Source organism: Parambassis ranga, chromosome 14 (genome assembly GCF_900634625.1).
Source record: "Parambassis ranga chromosome 14, fParRan2.1, whole genome shotgun sequence".
Classification (NCBI taxonomy): Eukaryota; Metazoa; Chordata; class Actinopteri; family Ambassidae; genus Parambassis; species Parambassis ranga.
Genome location: NC_041034.1, coordinates 3,239,920 through 3,261,101, shown reverse-complemented (window position 1 = coordinate 3,261,101; position 21,182 = coordinate 3,239,920). Strand labels below are relative to the sequence as shown.

Genomic DNA, 21,182 nt, shown 5'->3' with positions numbered 1-21,182 from the left:
TGTTTGTTGTCCTCCAAACCACTAGGTGGCGCCTCGTAATATACAGAGTCTGTTCACGCCGTGGTAGGACTGCGTGTGCGCATGCGTCATGCAGTTTTTTGCCCCGTGTTGCGCCCCGTGAACAGGAAGTAGCATGTCGCTAACCGGAAGTAGCATGTCGCTAACCGGATTCGCTCGCCACATTTGCATTCACACCTGAGCCACATTTGAGCCAAATCAAACTGGATACTGCCGGATTCGAGGTGTTCACACTCAGAAAAAACACATCTGGATTGATCAGGATGCGGCCGAATCCTGCTTAAGCCACATTTTTTCCCCCAGTGTGAACGGGGTCTTAGAGCTTTACATTCAATCTATGTCACAGATTTAGCCTCCTTTTTTTTATATAGTTTGATACAAATAAATCAAATACAGTTGGAAAGGGCAGAAAGAACCAGCTTTAAATGTCACAGCAATTAAATATTCGTACTTACAGGCACACAAGGAAAGAAAACGGAAACATTGAGAGTCTGTAGCTAGTTGTTCCAGTGTGTCAAGATGAACACTGGGACCTTTTTGGTGCTGAGAGATATCATTCTGCCTGACTTAATGAAATCAGAGCATGAAAAAATGAAGTCAAGAGGGCACACTTATCTTCAACTCATTTAAGCATTCCACTAAAACAGATAGTACGCAGCAATTTTCCTTCCAGTGTATATCTGTAGTCCTGTGGTTTTCCCATTTTCAAACACAGACTACTGCCCCCTGCAGGTTCGGGGTGCTTTTATGCAGATGCAGATTGTACATGCTTGGCTGAAGTCTTTGCAATACATCCTTTTTTCACACCTACAAAAAAATGTCAAACACAACATAATTTGCCCATTTCATCCTTAGAGTGTAAGATGTGTAACTTTTTCCAAACAATAGCAGTTTTTAAATGAATTACATCATAAACCACTGGCATTAAACACACACAGAAAACCACTAAATCTCAAATTCACACACAGCAGGGCTGAAAGTGTCTGTACCAAACCCTGCATCTCTGCTGTGGTAGATGGAAACTCTACTGCTGTGTCCTGTCTGACAGCAACATCTAACTGCTACTGACTGCGAGTAACATCCTCGTCCTCTTTACTTGCTCTCTTCATCCTCTGACACCACTTCTATCAACCTGAATCCCTAAAATATGAATCAGACACCAAGCTAACTCACGGATTCAAAAAGTGAATCTGGCCTGAAAGAAAAGCACCTCATAAATGTCTAAACCCACAGCACAACGTTCCCCAAAAAACATGAAGAAACATCCTTCAAAACACCAAGAGACTTGTTGACTTTAAGTCAAAGGGCGTAATCCTTTTTATTCAAGTCTGAATATGGAAAGTCCCAAACAAAAAGGCTTGGTTACCAGTCTTTGTTCTGCAGCTGCGGAGGTGCTAGACGCTCAAAGGAAGTGAACATAAAAGCTTTGTCTCACAGTTCCCATTCACTCAGATCTGCTATGATAGCAACAAACAGCCAATAATCCCATTCTGATGACCACACCCAACATCTTTAATACGAGGATGAAAGACTCTGCAAACACAGCCCTGCCAGAGGCTGACCTCAGCCTGCCGCTAACACGTGGGTGTGAGGAAGTCTTACAATGTGGTCAGTAAGAAAACATTCAACTTAATATGTTGTTTCAGACAAAGCTGCAGTCAGGTCTGTGTCGGTGAACTGCAGCAGTCAACCAGCTGAAAACTTTCAGCGGCATCAAGCAATCAGACACGGTCTACCTGCAGCTGTTTGACTAAACTGGTGCCAGCAGCCTCACGGGAGGCTGTTCTGCTCATGTTTGGCTGAGAAACGGTGTTAGCAAGCTGCCCGAGTCATGCTTCATTTTCACATTTCCAAATGTGACATTTCTTCAAAAATCTAACCTGAAGTTAAATATTTAAACATTTTCACAATGGATTTAAGGTTCTGTGTCACCACAGGACAGAACTAGAGAGATACATGTGATCTATACCAGATGTTTAGCATTTCCCAGGAGTATTTTGCGCTGTTCAGTGTCCTCCATTCTCGGCAGAGGTAGATAATCAATCAATCAGCACAAATCCCACCCTGATAAATAAGCTATTATTAGCTTATCGGTAGGCTGGATTTTTTTTCCAGCTAGTGTGTTCATTTTCTTCTTCAATTGACATTTTTTTTTATAAACACAATACATTATCTCCCAGCAAACTGATCAGGTTCCTCACCATGTGGAAGAAGATAAAGATCTTTGTTCAAGCATGGTGCCTCAGAACTATTTGGAGATCAACCTGTCCTTATGTGCCAACAAGACCCTTCTTTGTTTACATTCTTGAATGAGTGAGATAAGGTTAGATTTATGCTTTGATTTGGTTTTAAATTCCAAACCTTTCCTTACTTTGCTCTCAGCAGAATGCATTCAGTGATAACACTGTTGGAAGAAGAGCAAGAACTGGCCTTGGAAGTAACCGTGTGTTGGGTTACTGTGAGCTAAATCACTTGACAAGCTAATGCTTGTAGCTTACATCAGAGTACATGAACATGCATTTGTTTGAATGTAAAAACAACGTACTACATGTGCTGGCAAGACCAAAAAAAAATTGGCAGGCCGGTTTTGCCTAGTTACGGTTGCTAAGGTTCAATTGGATAGGATGGGACGGAGGGATTTAGCACACGTTTAGCTTCATTCCGCTGGCCTTCTGTTGTGATTTTACCAAGCTGTCCAGGAATTAGTGGCCACATAGGGATATCAATAAATACAGCATAGATAGGAGTGCAAGACTGTGTGCAAACTATACGTCTAACTCAAAACAGCTTACAGTATGTTGTGACCTCCCTGCTGACACTGCTGTCATTTGAAATATTTATGTTTTTTTACATGGATGGATTTTGAAGTAAGTAAGTAAACTCTGGAGGAATGCTTTCATGCTTTGATTCCTAGTTAGTGAAACCATCTGTGACATTGTGTGTTGATGTTTTAAATAGTACTGTAGCTGTGATAAAAATAACTCCAGTCATCTGATGTTGTCGACATGTGGCCCATTAAAATAAGAATCTTCAAGATAAAGTAAAAACATACCAAACACTGCTCATTATCAGAGGAACATCAAACATTATTTTTAAACACTGGATGTTTGGATTTTTATCATTTGCACCTCAAACATCTGGAAAAAGTTCCAACGCCTTGATGCATCTGTGAAACGCAATCATAGCAGCTAATGACCAAGCTCCTGGTTGGGTTTTGAACATTGTGGTCCTGGTTTAAACTTAAGACAATGTGACATGTTGACATTATTGACATTTAAATCATCTTCCCTCACCTCAAAACAGTGTGCCTTTCCAGGCTATACTTAACCCAGGGCTCAATACCTAGCGGCCAAAATTGCAGTTCCTCAAGCAGAGCCAGCTCTGTCCTCAGGTGACCACTTCAGGAAGGCCCCAGAAACACCTAATAGTAAAACAGCTGGTCTCTACAGATAAGCCCCTCATTCACGACCACTATATATAATGTAGTTCAATTGTTCTGTTGAGGCTTACAGTTGTGCATAACAAAGACTGTGGCTGCTTTGAATTACAGGCAGGTGCTGTTACAGGTCACTATAGACAACTCCCTAGGTGTCAATTGCTCAGATCGCCTCAGCAGCCATAAACCTCTACCTCTTTGCCAAGATTGCGAAAGAGCCACTAGACAAAGCTTCAGAAAACCTCACATTGTGTAGTATGTGTCCATGTTTAAATGCAGTCTTTGGGTCAGGATGCAAACTCAAGGATCAAAGTCATCAATAGCGTAGAAACTATTGAATTGTCTTTGAATAGACACAATTCATCAAGACCAGCAGATCAGATTGCTTTAAACATGAGATTCCCATCGGTCGGTACGCCTTATGAGACATATGAGCCGAGTTTCAAGTTTCATCCAAGTGCCGATTGGGCATTTTTGAATTTATATATTTACTTTTTTCTACTCCACTGCACCAAAAATATCCAGCACCATGATTCTGAAACCAGCACTGAAATCATTAATTTTCTGTTCCATCACAAAAACTGTAGTCAGCACAGTAATTAACAGCTAGAGTAGCAGAAATAGAAAGCAGAGGGAAACAGACACCAGTAATATTTGTGAGAAACTGTCTGAAGCAGAAACGCTCAAGGTTTCAGCTCCACCTGGGGACCACAACCACCGGCTCGCTCTGCCAGCTTTTCCTGCTCGCAGACCCCCTCCACCAGCAGCAAAATGCATTAAACAATACAGCTGTCCGCCTCGATGCACTCCACAGTTTGTCTCTGCTACGATTACTCGCTTCAAGAAAGCCCTTCTCATTCATCTTCTTCCCCCTTTCTCTCTCACTTGTTGGACCAAATGGGAATCAGATGTTTTGCAGAGGAAGGACGGACCCCCGCCCATCCTGCTTCGCTGGGGAGGTGGGATAGCATCTGTATAATGCGCGCACATTGACAGGAAGTTTAACATTCCACCCAACTTCCATCACTGGCCGGCAGCTGAGGCTGAAATCTGGCAATGCCTTTTTATTAGGGTAATCCATGCAGCACTGGGCCTGCTCCATAAAAAAAAGCTAACATTTGGACTCATAAATGAGTGGCAGTTGACACTACCTATGGAAATGAATGCAGCGGGACTTGGTTTATCACCTGTTCTTGGTTTGGCTTACATTGTAAGGGATTTCTAAAGCATGCTGGTGAGGCTTAACATTTAGGACCTGAGCTTAGAAGACATACTCTGGTGGTGCTGCCCCGTCAAAAGCATGACTTGCCTAGACAAAGACAAGGCCCCCTTTCACCCCGCAAATTCCTTGACAACTGCTGCAAGCTTCCTGCTGGCATTTGATATGCTCCATTTCGTTCCCATGACCAAACTCCAGTCATGCTGAGGCTTTCGCTGAGCGGTTGACGGCTCGTCTCACTGACACTCTGAAGCTTTTCTGCACTCTAATGTGAAACTTCCCTCATTCTCTGACCCAGCGAGAGTGTCACAGTGCCTCAAAAGTGATTTGAAGTTAGTTTTGCTTTCCAAGTGCAGTGACGTGACGTGTCCCCCGTGCAATTACAAGGGAAGACAATGAGGAGCCACTGTGGGATTTCGTGTGGATTTAGTTTTAACCTTAAGTGGTTTTAAGTTGGAACTTTTTCTTGGCGTTTCTTCTTTTGGTTGTTTTCACTGGACTTTTATGAAATCTCTGTGGCCATTTAAGTGTTTAAAGACTGCAGTGATAGTCAGCTGTTTAAGGTCAAACAGAACAGAACATTCCTTCCTTCATTTCCACTTGGTAAGGGCATATTTACCCATCCAGTCATGGAATCTGAACCATTGACCTTGTCATCACAACCACACTCCACTTGACTTATGTCTTTCAGGAGATCATCATCCACTGGCATCCAGTTTATCTGAAACCAGGAGCAGCCCTCCCCCCTCCCTCCTCGGTTGTAGGGTATACTCACCAAGCTGACTCTGTTTTTCCCAGCATGTGGTTGCCAGGTTGGATAGTTCCCGGTATTTGTCCGCCAGTTGGAGTTTGCCGTTATTAAGGCGGGGTTGCCGGGCCAGGCTCTCCTCAGCCAGGCTCCGGTTAGAGGTCAGCAGCATCTCCCTGTCCACTTGAAGGTCCTGAAACTGAACAAAAAAAAACCCTGTTGAATGACCTGTCACTCATATAACTAGTCTATGGTACATGTGCAACAGCTGTGCAGCAATCTTGTTGAAGTAAATTACATACACATTGACTAGAGAGAGACTTTAATTTGAACACTTTCCCAGAAAAACGAAAATTACTCTGCAATTATTAGATAATTACTTCCTCTGAATGACTTTGTGTATGCAAAGAAAAATCTCTAAAAATGTGTCAATATCAATAAATAAAGCCAGCTTTTTTAAAGCAATACTGAGACCTCTCATCAGTCTCAAGTTTGTTCCGCAGCCTTCACAGTGTTCAGGAACCTGTCAACATCATTACCATCACCATCAGTATCTGATTTTATGGTTCTAACATGGAAAGGGTAACCTAGTTGATCATATCATTGAGTACAGAATCACAACAGCACAAAGGCCCCGTTCACACTGGAGAAAGTCATTCCAGCTAGAGTAGGATTGAGCCCAGACAGCCTTTAAGCTGGATGCGTTCAGACCTATTTTCAAATCTGGCTAGCACACACTTGTGTCCGCACTCAATCCGGCTTCATCCAGCGTGTTTGCTGTCCTCCAAACCACTAGGTGGCGCCTCGTAATATACAGAGTCCGTTCAGGCCGTGGTAGGACCGCGTGTGCGCATGCGTCGTGCAGTTTTTTTGTCCCGTGTCGCATCCTGTGAACCGGAAGTAGCATGTCGCGTTCACACCTAAGCCACATTTGAGCCAATCTGGATTGAAATCAAACTAGATACAGCCGGATTCGAGGTGTTTACACTCAGAAAAAAAACATCTGGATAGGCCCGAATCCCGCTTTAGCCAGATTTTTTTCCCCAGTGTGAACGGGGTAAAGGTTTTTACATGCTCCAAGATCTTTGCTCTCCAGGATGCATATCCAGATTTCTCATCCTCTTTCCCAGCATACAGAGAGCAGGGTAAGGTGTTTACACACAGAGCATAACCAGGAAACTGTAAAAAAACTTTTACACTCTGCCTCAGTGTTCTGTATGAATGTTACGGCGGGACATTTTATTGTTTATTTAGGCCTGCAGTGGAGGTAGTAGACATGTGTTGCATCACCCCCGATTATGCAAATCTTGCATGTTCACTGGTTGACGACTTTGTTTGCAGCTTATGAACAAAGACATCATAGCGAAAGGGTCTTTTTTAGCAGCAGTGCATAGACATCATAACTAAAATGACACCTTTAAATGGCATACCTAAAAATAAACCCAGGAGAACTGGCTGGCATTTTGAAGAGTTGTTTTGCATGAGAACCTATTGTGTGAAAGTCATGACACATGGCAGGTTACCGTGATGTCGTGTAGTTATTTATGGCTGAAAGTTTTGCTGGTCTTTGCGACCCAAACAGCCCTATTCCAGAGCGGCCTGAGACCCTGTACAGCTGCAGCTGAGTCACACCGAAGCAGACATGGGAGGAAAAAGTTTTCTGTGTATATTAAAGCCTCTAGCTGCTGCCTGATACAATCACATGCAGACTGATTTATCTTCTACTGCTGGAAAAAAGGTAGCTGCACAGAATGCACAATCATCTGAAAGTTAAGTGACCTTCTGCACACAAACCAGCACTGGCACACTCACTGGTGTCTAAAGTTACTGTCACCGTCACACTGGTAGGAAGGAGTACAGACTGCAGCAAAGGTCTCCAGCACAGCCTGTACCCCTGAGTTACAGCAGGCTGGTGGTGGCAAAATATCAGGTTTTACTTCAAAATGAAGAAAACTAGAAAGAAAGCTGATACTAGTGATGCTGTTATCAATATTCCTGCTCAAGTTTCAATGGCATTAAAATACATACATAACAAAGCACACTAGTACACATTCAGTGGCCTGAATGTATTGATAGAGACAGACACAAGCAGTCACATCCCTTAAAAACAGGTAATATATCAAAAGAAATTTGAGAAGTAACTGACCGAAGAACACTGGCAATATCGCAAAAATCAGCATGTACACAAATGTGTCAAGTTTCTACAACTGCTGATCAAAGTCACAGACTCATTTGACCCATGACTGAATGCCAATTGTGCCTTTTCCACTGAAAGCAGAACCAGATGTTGTTGTGGGTTTGTTTTTTGCTGCAGTTCAATAAAAAGTCCCCAGGGAATAAAACACAACCAAAGGAAGGCATCATCTTCACTTGGCAGCTATGTGAGAAAAGGACCAAACTATCAAGTGAGAGACTTTCAAATACTGACAGCATCAGAATTGGTTCAACAAAACAACGCCTGTCTCTGACTTGAAAGCTAGAATTATTTGTTTACATTGTGATTCTGTGTTTGAAATGTCAGCAATGCTGTCAATCAAACCTGGTCGCCGATGAAGGATTACAAACGTTCCCTAAGGAAAAGGAACACTTCTGACCACGCTTAATGTATTCATGGCTGGATTTCAGAAGCTGTCCTCTGCATTGGTTCACACGTTTCTGAATTGTTTCCTCGACATGATTTAAATAAAATTCTACAACTCAGCAGAAGACAAAGAGAAGCGCTACAGTACACATGAATACTGCATAACAATAAGCAGTAACACAGGATGATTAAAGGTGGACTTCTAACATTGTGTAGTGCTGTTGGAGTTGAGGTAAATGGGGGGGAAGCCGTGGAGATTGTCACACCGCCATTACACCATAAATTATTAAAATGAATGCCACTCCCTCCGAGTCACGCTAAACAATACAGCCACAGCGTTAAGGGACGTCACAAAGATGTCACAGAGATTCTGCCTCGGCTGTTCCATCAGTGTGAGCATTCTTGTGACTCTGCCCAGCCAGATACTTTTCTCACTCAATTGCTTTCTTTCAACAGTCAGTCACTCCAGGCCTGAAGGACATTTCATTGAGTCCACTGCATCTGTCTCACATTTAACGGGTCATCAAAAGGATGTTTGAGTCCCAACTTTTAGAGGAATTTGCAGAATGTGCCAGTGGTCAAAAGGGGTTCTGTCTGAGGAAAAAGATGCTACGGATCTGCTGTAAGGACTAAAGATAACACGCAGAGCCCAATCATCCGTCCCGTTTTCCTTAAACAGGAATCAAATCGGACACTCCATTTCCTGCCTCAGCCGGTCCACCCCGTTTATCAAGAAACAACTGCTGCAGTCTTTGGGGAGAGAGGCCGACAGTGTTTACCATCATAGACAAATGACACCGGGGGAACACTTTAAGAGTCCGGAGTTCTGCACCGCTGAAGGTGCTGTTGTTGTTTTTTGTGTGGCCACCACATGAGATGCAGTAAATAGGTGGTTTTCTGTCATCTGAAGTGAGGCTCAAGCCTAACTAGGCTTCTGTAGTTTGAAGGCGTCAATTTAACAGTCTTGGAAGAAAGTGACGGCTGTAAAAGTCTCTTCTATAAAAGAGAATTCTTCATGTAACACTAAATACATAGACTGCAGTTGCCAGAAATGAAGAGCTGTGAGTCTCCAGTGAAAGGCCAGCTCAGCTACTCTCTCCTAACACCAATCAGGAAGACTTTAAAGGCTATGTTACTAAAATAATGGATGAAATAGCAGTTCATGAAACTTTAATTCTACTCTGAGCTTTAAAGCTTCTTCTTTATCTCATTGTCGCTCTATCCATAGAGTGTAAGTCCTTATTTCTGTACCTTCCGCACACACAAAAGGCACCTTATCAGTATAAACCACAACTGTTTACCAGGCTTAAATGTACACATTTGATAAGAATGATAGGTCAATGAAGACTGACTCGATTTTGGAGCCAGCCACTAGAGGCTGCAGGATGAACTGCATTTTTTTAACATTTCTGTGTGGGCTTCATGTCTCAGCCCCTGGGATTGCCGCTTGCACTCTCTCTTAGGGTAATTTTTGGCCAAAAAAAAGAAGATTTTTCGGTCTGATATTACAATTTCTATGCATGAAGCTGCAGGTTTATCACTGTGATCTACATACTTTTAAGTAAGATGTTTTAGTGCCAAGCATAATCAAATATTAGAACAGCAAAGTGCTGGATTTTATTTAGATGTCTTCAGGGTTTATTGTAACTGCAGGAACTAGCAGGACTTAGTGTGAGTTGCCACTACAAAAAAAACGCTGTTTTGGGGAGAGGAACAAAATGTACTGAATGTGAAGTATTGGTACTTTTTTTGCTTCTCTTAAAAATGTGAAGATTGATTAAATGCAACATTTCAGTCCCCTTCCAGAAGAGGCAGCGTGTTTTTAAAAAGAAAAGCAAGCCCGTAGAAGCAAAGAGGAAAAAACAGCCGAACAGAAGAGAGAGATGGACGCCACGTATCGAACCCAAAGATCTCGATTTAGATCGTCACCTTGTGAACCAAGCTTTTCCCACACTGAAATGGAAACAACAGCCACTGACCAGGACGAGGGGGCATCTATATAAACGATTGTGCCACATCCTACAGGGCTGGCATGGCCTTATTTAACCACACACAGACGGCAGCCTTACAGTTAATCGGTTTTACACATATCAGGGTGGAACATCACAGTTTTAAGACGGAGTGGAAGAAGAAGCACCTGTGGGGGAAATTCTGGTGGGGGAAACATGCATGATTGATGAAGCCTATCCAGCTAGAGTGGGATCGAATCCAGATTGCTTTTAAGCCTGATACAATCAGACCTATTATAAAATATAGTCGCAACAAAAACAGTGGATCCTCTGTTACACCGTGACACTAAATACATGATGTGTAAGATTACCATGTGGTCAAATACTGCTGAACCAGGCAGGATGCAGTATGACAGCGATCATTATCTATCATGAAGCTCTTTGGTTTACATTACATCCACCATTAACATAAGATTAATGAAGCATGCTGCGCCCTCAGCTTGTACAGAGACGGGCTGTGGGATCATCGTTTTCAGCAGGCGCAACATATAGCTCACATGTTTGATGTTTCTCTTTTGATTAATGGGGATTACATCACCATGAGGCTGGGTAAATGTCCTCCGCACACATGAGCTCTGCATTATTAGTTGATGACAGATAAATGGAGGCCAGGGTTAATGCGCTGTGTTCCGCAGGTTACGGCTCTGACTCACTCAGTTCGGTCCTCCCAGGGGAGAATTGTATGACCTCGTGTTGAGATTCAACTATACTTCGGTTCCATCATCCCGATTCATTCCCAGCAGCAGGTCTTAAATGTCAAACCCATCGCCCAGAACAAGAACACAAACGATGATGTCTTTCTATGAGTCCAAGCAAGATCAAACTGTCAAATATCTTCATGGGATGTTAGCACAGTTGTAGTGAGAACATGAACAAGAATGACTGATCCTCTCTGGTTATGTTTCACTGCACACACTGTTGTTGTTGTTGTTATCACCCCACCCATAGCTGTGAAAAAAAGCCTTGCAATTCTATAGCCTAATGAATCCCAACAGAGAGTCCTTTCTGTTTGCACAACCTCAAGGCAAACCTCACATGAATGGAGTCCATGACAAAGTTTGGGAACCAGTGCTACACCTTATGTCTCTCTCTTTGTATCAGTGTTCACGTGTGTGTGGATAGAACACAGTAAAATGTGTGGACAAAAAGAAAGCACCCACAGTGTAAACCATTACATTAAAGGTCAGGTAGGAGATTTCATTCTGATGCACTTTTTGTTAAATTAGTGTAACTTCTCTTTACAATCCGATAGCAACCAATTAGTTCGGCAGTTTCACATTAAAACGAAGAATATGAATCATCTGTGGAAGCTATAAAACACTAAAAACATCAGCCAATCCTCCGGGTGGACCCTGCTCGGAGTATTGGCTGGTTGTCACTCTCTTCCTGCTCTGCGCGCACCAGAGAGGTACGTGCATGATGGCCGAAGTCACAGACCGCAGCTCGTCTTCAGGTTAATGCGCGTCCATGTGATTGGGGAGGCGTGGCTTCGGGGTGAGCTCCGAGAGAAAGGGGCGTGTGTTTACTTTGGAAATCTGGCTGACTCTCACTGAGTTTTCAAAATCTCCTACCCTACCTTTAAAGACTTGGAGGAAGGAAATGGTTAGATTAGCTATGACTAAGTAGAAGTTATGGCTACAGTAAGCCGCCTCCTGAAACTGAGTGTTAGTGCAATGTCCTGTCTGTGTGTCTGTGGTGTCACTTGATGCCAGTAAGATCACCATGCAGACCAGAAACGTGACTCCCTGATATGCAAGACTCAGTCACATGGAATTCCCTTTAAAAATATGACCACTTTTTAATGACCAAGCCTGTAGGCTGAGATGCACGCATCAAAACACAAGACCTGTTATGATTTCTGGAAGTCAACAACCACTCTTCAATACGGCATCCATCCTAATCTCCCAAAGCGTACACTAGTGCAGTAAAAGTACTCTTTTATTCAGGATTAACAGCTAATTAATGCAGCGTCTCTTTCCAGTGGACAGAAATAAACACAACCGGTTCCAAAAGTTACACTTTTATCCAACAGTGTGTTGTGTTATATCAGGATATAAAAAAAACAACATGTCATAAATGAGACTGTTCTCTCATGTGTTTCAGGGGAGTGAAAGCATCCCAGTAATGGCAGATCTTAAAAGGGGGGGTCCGGCTGAAACCCGCACAGCGGCGCGTACGGGGGTTCCAACACCTCCACATGATGCGTCTTCCCGCACAAGAAGAACCCGCACGGACTCACACGATCCGATTCCAGCGTGTTTTCATCTCCGCGTGAATAAGTAGTCCTTCCTTTACTGCAAATATTAGGGGAGCGGGGTTCTAGTGGGGACGCAGTGGAAACCAGACCAATCGCCACGCAGACAATCGATGAGCCCTGCACTGGAAAGCGGATTTGCTTTTTTTTTTTTTACACACTGCACATCAACAACACACACACTAATTTGTGTTAAAAAAAAAGCAAACAGCGCGCTAACACAGCGCACATTCCTCACGGCACTTTTCTTGGGGGGACAGGGGGATGCCTACCTTCTCATTGAGTCGGATGATTTGGTCCATTTTGTCGTCGTTTTGTAGCAGCTCCTGCAGCTCACTTGTGTTCAAAGCCCGGTAGCCGTCAGGACAAGTGCTCGCCTCCTTCAAGTTGGACATTTTATCCCCTCGGACTGCGCCTGAAGACGGTTTGCAAACATCCAGTCCGCGCAGCGGTTACATCGCGCTCACATTGGAATGCGCTGCGAGCAGCCCGCATGCGGCGTCAATCAGTCAGCCGCGACACTTCCGGTCCACACGCCTTCAAAATAAAACACACGTTTCTTCGCAGCTCTGATACCCGGAAGTCAAGACAGGAAGTTAACTGTAAACAGTGTTGTTGCCCCAAAAGTAGTTTTAACAGAGGATACTTGAGTAAAGTTCTTAAACTACTTTGGATTACTTGAACATTAAATGACCAGAATCAGAATGACATTTATTTTAACAGACAAAATATATCTGTACTCAAACACACAAAAAACAAGCAGAGATAAATAAATACAGAATTTAAATATTTACAAGACTATAATAAAAACTGTGGTTATTAAAGGAGCTGTACAAGTTGTGCTAAATAATACCAGTAAACAAGTGTCTGCTATGCAGCCTGTTTTAAAAAAATATATATAAAAATATTTACTGTGAAATTTGATATTGTTAAATATATTTTAGTAGATAAAAGCTTCATCTTCCTCCTTTAGCTCTAGCTGTATTTCCGTTTTAAACTTTTCAAAATTAAAGTCATGAAAACATTTTTTTCTAATGTAAAGAAGTTAAAAGCCAATCATCAATAACAATAACCAGAAAATAATAATCATTTGTGCACATTATAAACTCATGAAAACTAATAAATCCTTCCATATGTGGAATATATAATAATTTTGTAACACAGTTTTTTAATCCAGCTTCATCTTTGTGCCACCGAATGCTTGTTTTATTATTTTCTATTAAACATCTCCACCAAGTGAGCAGTGGCTGATGAGTGACTCGATATAATTATGTGGTCAGTATGTGGCTCAGTGTTATTTCTTCATAAACAGTATCCAGATAATGTCTTCCTAAAGATGTTTGGCCTTCTGTGACCTCATGGCCAGAGAGGCCTGAAGGCCCTGCAGCCACCAGGGGGGGCCCTAAATCAACCAGGGATTAGGGTCAAACCAACCAGTGTTTAATCATGTTCTGTTCAGTTGCATTAACACTTTAGAGTCAGTATTAAATTCCCTCCGTTTGGCTGCCTTTGACAGAAGTTATAAACAACATGAACAAGAACATGAACTCTTTGTGACCTTGCCACCACTTCTGCTGACTGCAGCTGCATTTTGTGCCAAACGGTGGTCAAATGCAGAAACTTCGGTTTCAGAGAACTCTAGTTCTCTTTAGTGCCGTGAAGAAATGTGTCAAGGACAAGTCAACCACGAAAAGAAAGCGCTGTCTTACTACACAAACAAGAACCAACTTTATTTTGCTCTTTAATCAATTACCAGTTTCATACATTTGTTTATGAACATACTGGAAAGCCACTGTTTGCTTTTGATCTGTGGAATAACTCAACATAGGAATGCTGCCTTTATGCATCATTTAATAATTTTTATAAGCATAAACATTTCAGATACTGTGAGGAAAAGGTTTAAAGAACATCTGTACAGAACAAGAAAAAAACATCTACACTGTTCAACCTGCTGTTAAAGAACAGGAATGGTTGTTTTTAAGTATTATGTAGTGTTCCGGTCTTGAAAGTGGTCTCAGTGAAAGAAAGGGTTAAAGCAGATCTGATCAGGAGTTAATGAAAAGAAACGCTAACAAATATGTGAAGCATGCAGGGTGTGAAGGGGAAGAAGCAGCAAATATTCTACAGCTCAGGCACGAACACGTTAATCTGAGTCCAGCAGGTGTAAAGCCAACGCAGGCACACAGGGGGTGATGTGGAGCCACACCGTGGAGAGAGAGAGAGAGGCACGGTCAGAACGTCCCTCCACTCCAGATCTCAAACAGGTTTTACTGTTCACAAAATGGCCCCACCAACTGAGTCCTGAGGATTATTTGTGTATCAACAGTGGTGCTTCATGGCTCTGATGAATGGGAAATATCAGGCTTTAAATACACACATAAAGAACGTTTTGTGCAGCTGATGGAAGGACTTTTAACATGTACACTTGTATGACAGGTATGGCCGCCCTCTGCCATCTAAACCACAAGAAAACCTGTATAAAAGTTATTTTTCCTAAAGTCCTGGGGATGTCAGATCATGTGTGACTGACTTGTCACAAATGGATGTTTGGTCTGTATATTCTGATGGTAGCTATAGCATCAGGGGTAAACACCAGGAGAGAGGTGCTGCTTCCAGGCAGCAAAGCATGACCGAGACCCAAACTAGGATGGTTCCCTAAACCTGGCTGAGCCGTATCTGTGCTTAAACCCAACAAAAGATGAAGTTAAAATGACATCAAACAGCAAGTAAAAACTACATTTAAAGCAAATCCCTGTGGTGGTCCAGGTGTGACATGTTGAGTTTGAGAACATGGATGTATTTTCACATAAGAATTACAACAATCTAAAAAATATTCATTCTCTTTTAAATCAGAAAAATACTCTAAAAAATGACTATAGAGAAAGAGGAAGAAACCCCTTAACTTGTCTCAGTTATTATATAAAATCTCTGCTCAGCAGGATTCTGCTTGTCCTGTGTTCTTATGCTACGTCATCGTAGTCCTCTTCGTCCTGGGTTTCCACTCCGATGTCATCGTAGTCCTCTGAGGCACTGCCGTCTGCTGCTGGATCTTCTGCTGGAGGAGGAGGAGGAAAGACATCCACCTCATCATCCGCCCTCACATAGTCGGGCTGCTCATCCAGGGCCTGCAAGTAGTCGGCTTCCTCTGCCAGGTTCTCATAGCTCTGGGCCAGAATCATGTTTGGATCTGAATGATTGTAAGGAAGAAGAGGAGGGAAGGTCTCATCCTCCACTGCCACATAGTCAGGCTGCTGGTCGGCGGCCTCCTCGTAGTCGTGGACATCCTGCTCAGGGTCGTCGATGCTCTGCACGTAGTCAGGGACGTCCTGCTCGTAGTCGTGGACGTCCTGCTCGTAGTCGTGGACGTCCTGCTCGTAGTCGTGGACGTCCTGCTCGTAGTCGTGGACGTCCTGCTCATAGTCGTGGGCATCCTGCACGTAGTCAGGGACGTCCTTCTCGTAGTCGTGGACGTCCTGCTGGTAGTCGTCGATGCTCTGCACGTAGTCAGGGACGTCCTGCTGGTAGTCGTGGATGCTCTGCTCGTAGTCGGCCTCTGCCAGATTCTCGTAGCTTTGGGCCTCTGAAACAAGATTACATGCAGGTTTAGTACTGATATCTGTACAGAGCAGGTCCACGTCATGTACATTTTTCATTTCAAATAAAGAATTAACTCTTTAAGAAAATGTAAAGATGAAAAGAAAACATCTAACTCATCGCTGATTTTATATTTTTAAGATATTTCCTGATCTCTAGCTACGAACAGTGCTTTGGTCCAGAAACCTCAGTTTGGACTAGAGCATGTGGTTCTCTCTTGGATCTGAGTCTGGGGGTTTTACAAAGAAAAAGTCACTTTAAATTGTCTGATGTTACTGTCATCAGTGGTCACGCTGTATGTTTGCTTGGTCGCCGCAGATATAACCCTTCATATTTTGGGTTATTCTCAAATGGACTGGGTGAAGGTTTGATTCCAGTTCTTGTGATGATGTGGTGAAAGCGAGGGGAGGAAGTGTGGTCTAGAAGACAAGAAAAGGGGGTGTTTGGGGAAACATCAATGGAACCATTGAGATCCAGTAGAGCCTTGCCTGCTGTGAGGAACTGAGTCCGAGGAGGTAGAGGAGGAACGGCGGCTTCTGAGTCTTTTATGTAATATTTGTTGCTCCTGAAAAGTTGTGAAAAAGAAAAACAATGAGGTGAATGATATGTTCACTGAGGACTCGCTCGTACAAAGCAGGAGATATCGTCTTTGTTTCGATTCACATTCACAACAGCAGTTTGGTTTTCTGCTGCCCTCTGTGTTTGGACATATGAGGTGAATTTACAAGAAGCCTGATGAAACATTTACATCTATAGAGCTGCTTCAACACAACACAGCAAATCTAATCAAAGTATTATTATATATCGGCTTTTTAAACAGACGGAGGATGTGTGTGTGATAACAGGATGTAACAAATCGTTAGCTTAGTTTAGCTTTAGCATTAAAGAGTACAGCCAGTGGTGGAGGAAGTACTGAGGGTTGGTACTTCAGTAAAAGTAGAAGTGCAACATTACAATCCTACTTAAATAAGGCCCCGTTCACACTGGAGAAAGTCATTCCAGCTAGAGTAGGATTGAGCCCAGACAGCCTTTAAGCCGGATGCGTTCAGACCTATTTTCAAATCTGGCTAGCACACACTTGTGTCCGCACTCAATCCGGCTTCATCCAGCATGTTTGCTGTCCTCCAAACCACTAGGTGGCGCCTCGCGGTAGGACCGCAACGTGAATGGACTCTGTAATATACTCTGTAATATACTCTGTATATTACCACCACCAGAGAGTCAGAGCACCAGCATCATGATTGAGGCTCATTATAGAAACACAGCTGGCAGTGTGACACCACCTCCATGTCTGACCTCACATCAGTCCAGCACAGCTGTATGTATTTATAAAAGTACTTGTAACTACAGACATTTTAAAATTTGTAGTGGAGTAGAAAGTACAGATACTAGCTGCAAAATGTAATGGAGTAAACGTATAAAGTATGCACTATTATTTTTACTTAAGTATAAATACATAAAAATTTACTTAAGTACAGTAACGAAGTACAAATACTTAGTTACATTCCACCACTGAGTATAGCTCCGCCTTTTTCCAGACTTTTTGCTAAACCAACGCCTCATTTAACATCATGAAAAACGTGTGAATGAATGAATGAATGAATGAATGAATGAATGAATTACTCAGTGTTGAAGCTGGATCCTTTCTGGAGTTGTGAGATTCTGTGTTTGCCTGTGAAACAGAACAGAAACAAGTGAAAAGCAGAACTGGGTTTGTTGGTGGGAATGAAAGCACAAAACTGAAACCTAACATGTAAACTTTGGGTTTTTATAAAGACTTGACTTATGATCCATATTTTTCATTTCTAGTAGTGATTTACAGTCATTTGTTTGCTCTTTGATTTGTCGTATACACTGTGAAGCAGCTCTGTGCAGCTGCAGAAGCGCCGGGCTTCCCCCTGAAGGAGCATTAAAGTTTCATCTAAGCTAATCACATCCACAGGGTCCTCCTAATAATAGCAATTCATACAATTATAATCATTTTTCTGCTGCTCTGCAGCGACTGTTTCCATAATGCTGGTGCAGGCTCACATGTGTTGGTTTAAACATACCGGCAGTTTGTGGATATACCAAAAGTGAAACTGTGTCTGCTGCTCACTTCTTTTTATTCTAAATTTAACTTTAGCATGAAATTGTTGGTGCTGTCTGGTGAACTAGTGGCTCGTATGGCAGTATATGAAATCTAAAAAGCCAAATCGAGGCAACTGCAAGTCGTTTCGCCACTTCCCCCGAAGTGGCTTCTTCAGTTCTGCAGAAGTGGGAAGAGGCAAAACGTCTTCAAAGAACAATCCTCGAGTTCAGTCGCCTCGATTTAACCTGTTGAAAATGACTTTGACCTGGATGAAGAGCATCCACAGACGTAAAAAGTCCAAACACGTTGCGTGTCTTGTCAATAAAGCGTCCAAATGCTTTCATCCAAATCTTTGAAGCTCTATAAAAATACAATAAATCATTTTTGTAGGAACATTATGTTGCTGCAGAATCAATACTTTCACTGGAGGGAATGAATTAAAGTGCCTTGCTCAAGGACACACAACAAGAGCTGGGCAGAGCTGGGATTGAACCGCCAACCTTCTGATTATTGGACAACCCTGCTCTACACCTGAGCCACTGCCTAATAATAATATACAGCTTATATTCTGGGACAGGCCCCAGCCTCCATGACCCTGTACTACAGGACACAGTGGGTTCAGAAGGTGGATGGATGTTCTTGATGCTTTCTGTTTGTGTGTATTACTTACTAATTTTTGTTAATTTTTTCCTCTTTTCTTGGAAATCAGCGCATTAGGCGAAGCGCTCGTCTGTCTGATTCTCCAGAAAGAAGAAGTCTACACATGATGGTGAACTTTGAACAGATCCTAATCAATGAGAACTTCCTCTGGCACGTTTTCAGGTATTTTTAAATCTCATGTTATGCAAAATAAAACTTTTCTTGCACCAAATCCTCTGTGTTATAGAACACTGGACAGAGGTTTGGTTTTTGGTTTTTGGTCGATCACTTATGTAACCTGTGGTTACTTCCAGCACAAAGAAATCTAAGAAAAGTAAAGAACTGTTATAATTACTTTTATCTGATATCAGCCTTCAAAGAAATATTAAATAACCAGCGATGCTGCTGCTGCTGACAGAAAGGATTAACCCTCATGCACTGTTCGCAAACACTACCCTTATGTGTTGTTCGGGACAAAAACGTCCCCTAACTTTAACGGTCTTAAAAATATGTAGTTGATCAGAACTGAAGTTAATTAAAAGGTCTATGCAAAAAAAAATTCAAAAAAATATTTATCTGATATATTTTTAAAACCGTTAAAGTTAGAGGACGTTTTTGTCCCGAACAACATGAAAGGGGGTAAAATTTGCCCACAGTGTACTGTTGACCTATGAAAAATTTTAAAATCATATTAACAAAATTTATGTAAAATTAAGCTTGTTGAGCAAAAATGATTCCATTTGGTCACATATTGACAAAGTTATGGCCAAAATAAACAGAAACATTTCTCTCAGAGGACAAAAATGTCCCGAACAGTGCATGAGGGTTAAATCCCACTTTTGTTTTGATTTCAGGGTTTTTCTTTGTAACCCTTAAAGTGAAGTGAGTTCCAGAGTGATCTTTTTTGTTTTAAAGCACAACAATTTAAATTCTTCATCAGAATCTGACCCAACATTAGAGTTAAAAAAAACAAACAAAACATGCAAACACAGCTTTCAGAATATATATATACCTGTACCTGTACCATGTATGTATATATATATATATATACATACATGGTACAGGTACCTGTTTTTATGGGGAAACACTACTGTAAAGGTATTTAATATATTCATTATTAAATTCTTTAGGCTTATTTTTAACGAGCAACAGCAGTTTCAAAGATGACCTAACGAGGTGTTTCCCAGTTTGCTCGTTGCCTACCAAAGATATGTTTTTACCACAGTATTTCCTGTTGTTTCAGTCTAAAGAAACATTCACTACCAATATTAAACCCCAGTGATATTATGATATTATGAGTAGAAGTAAGAGGATACGGTTAATTAATGCATGATGGATTCACACGTCTCAAAAAAAGGTTTGCTGTGATCATGCAACGTCTGACAGATGTGTGCAGATGTTCTATACCCACCTCGTCTAAATAAGCACTTGTTGATGATGAAGAAGATGATGCCGATCACCCCTGACACGAAAATGATCCCGATTATCAGCAGTAATAAGAGCTTGCGCAGAGGATCCATGAAGACACTCTGCTGGACGCCGCCAGAGATCAGAAAGACACAAAGATCACTAAAGCCACCAACAAGAGGACATCTGAGCCGCTGCTTTTCAGTATACAGAGCTGGGGATCGGAAAGAAGACTATTCACCACTTCCTCTTTTTGTGTGTTGACTAAGTCTTACTGCAGTGTTATTTTTGGTATTTAGATGAGCACGCAGTGAATCAAATGGGCCTGTCAACAATCTCTAGGGACTCTTTTCTTGAGAGGAAGTCCGCCTCCTGCACTGCCAACGATACAGTTCAGACTGACTATCTGAGGCCGTGCTGATGACCGGCAGCTTTTAAATGTACATTTCAGTTTGTTTATCTGTAAGAACAGAAATAAACTATTGCTTTTTTTTCTGTTTATCATCATGTCCACATCCTCTTTTAGCTTCCTGCTTAAAAACACTGCTGATTCACAAGTCTAAAGACGAGGATGCTCATTTTACTTTCTGTATTAACCTTTAATACTTTGGGTATTAAAGGTTAAATCTTTTAACCACATTAAGTAACACATTTAAACAATTATCAACACAACATTGACTTCCACAATAAATGTCCTGTAAGCCTACCTTTTTTTTTTTTTTTTAGAAGACAACGGATGCCTCCAGTGCTGGGTTGAAGTGGTGGTAGCTTCAGTAAAAGCAAGTTGAAAGTGGATTGAGTGATACAAAAGGAGTCATCACATCCTGCAGTTTTGCATGACACCTTCTGATTTTCTTAGCTAACTTCTGCCTCTGTCACGCTCTGGTGACTTACAACATGTGGGTGTTGTGTTGCTGCAGAGAGACAGCCTAAAATAACAATCTGTCAAATCTTTATGAGCGTGATGAAGAAATTTGTCATGCTTTTTTTTTTGTAGAAGGTAAAACTCCCTAAGATACACAATTATTTAGCACATTTATTTTCTAATAAGGAAAGCATGTAATGCAACATTGCATTCATATTTTCAGTTCCTCTTTACATTAGTCTGCAGGGATTCAGATAGAAATAAAAACAGCCTTTTTTTTGCACACCTACACGTTGTAATAATTACACTTGATATTATCCTTTTTATTAAAAAAATATTTT

General features: G+C 41.9%; 2 protein-coding genes across 4 annotated transcripts in view; both read right to left on the bottom strand.

Moving 5' to 3' along the window:
- vps37d (VPS37D subunit of ESCRT-I) overlaps positions 1–12,759 on the bottom strand; it is a 29,868-nt gene extending 17,109 nt beyond the window's left edge. For both annotated transcript variants that reach the window (XR_003671742.1, XM_028421695.1), the window contains exons 1-2: positions 12,538–12,759; positions 5,449–5,620 (exon numbers count right to left, since the gene is read on the bottom strand). Coding sequence is in view for 1 of the 2 variants with exons in the window: in XM_028421695.1 (XP_028277496.1) it covers positions 5,449–5,620; positions 12,538–12,660 (295 nt within the window). In the remaining variant the exon portion in view is untranslated. The remainder of the gene's footprint in view (positions 1–5,448; positions 5,621–12,537) is intronic.
- Positions 12,760–14,070: 1,311 nt separating this feature from the next.
- scimp (SLP adaptor and CSK interacting membrane protein) lies at positions 14,071–20,774 on the bottom strand. 2 transcript variants are annotated; one of them, XM_028421414.1, is made up of 5 exons: positions 20,684–20,774; positions 19,981–20,098; positions 17,483–17,531; positions 16,348–16,424; positions 14,071–15,845 (listed from the first exon to the last, which is right to left on the bottom strand). In XM_028421414.1, the coding sequence occupies exons 2-5, from the start codon at positions 20,087–20,089 to the stop codon at positions 15,226–15,228; spliced, it is 855 nt and encodes a 284-aa protein (XP_028277215.1). In that variant the 5' UTR covers positions 20,090–20,098; positions 20,684–20,774; the 3' UTR covers positions 14,071–15,225. The 2 variants fall into 2 exon arrangements, with proteins under 2 accessions (XP_028277215.1, XP_028277214.1); XM_028421413.1 differs by lacking the exon at positions 20,684–20,774 and having other exon boundaries at positions 19,981–20,408.
- Positions 20,775–21,182: the final 408 nt, after the last annotated feature.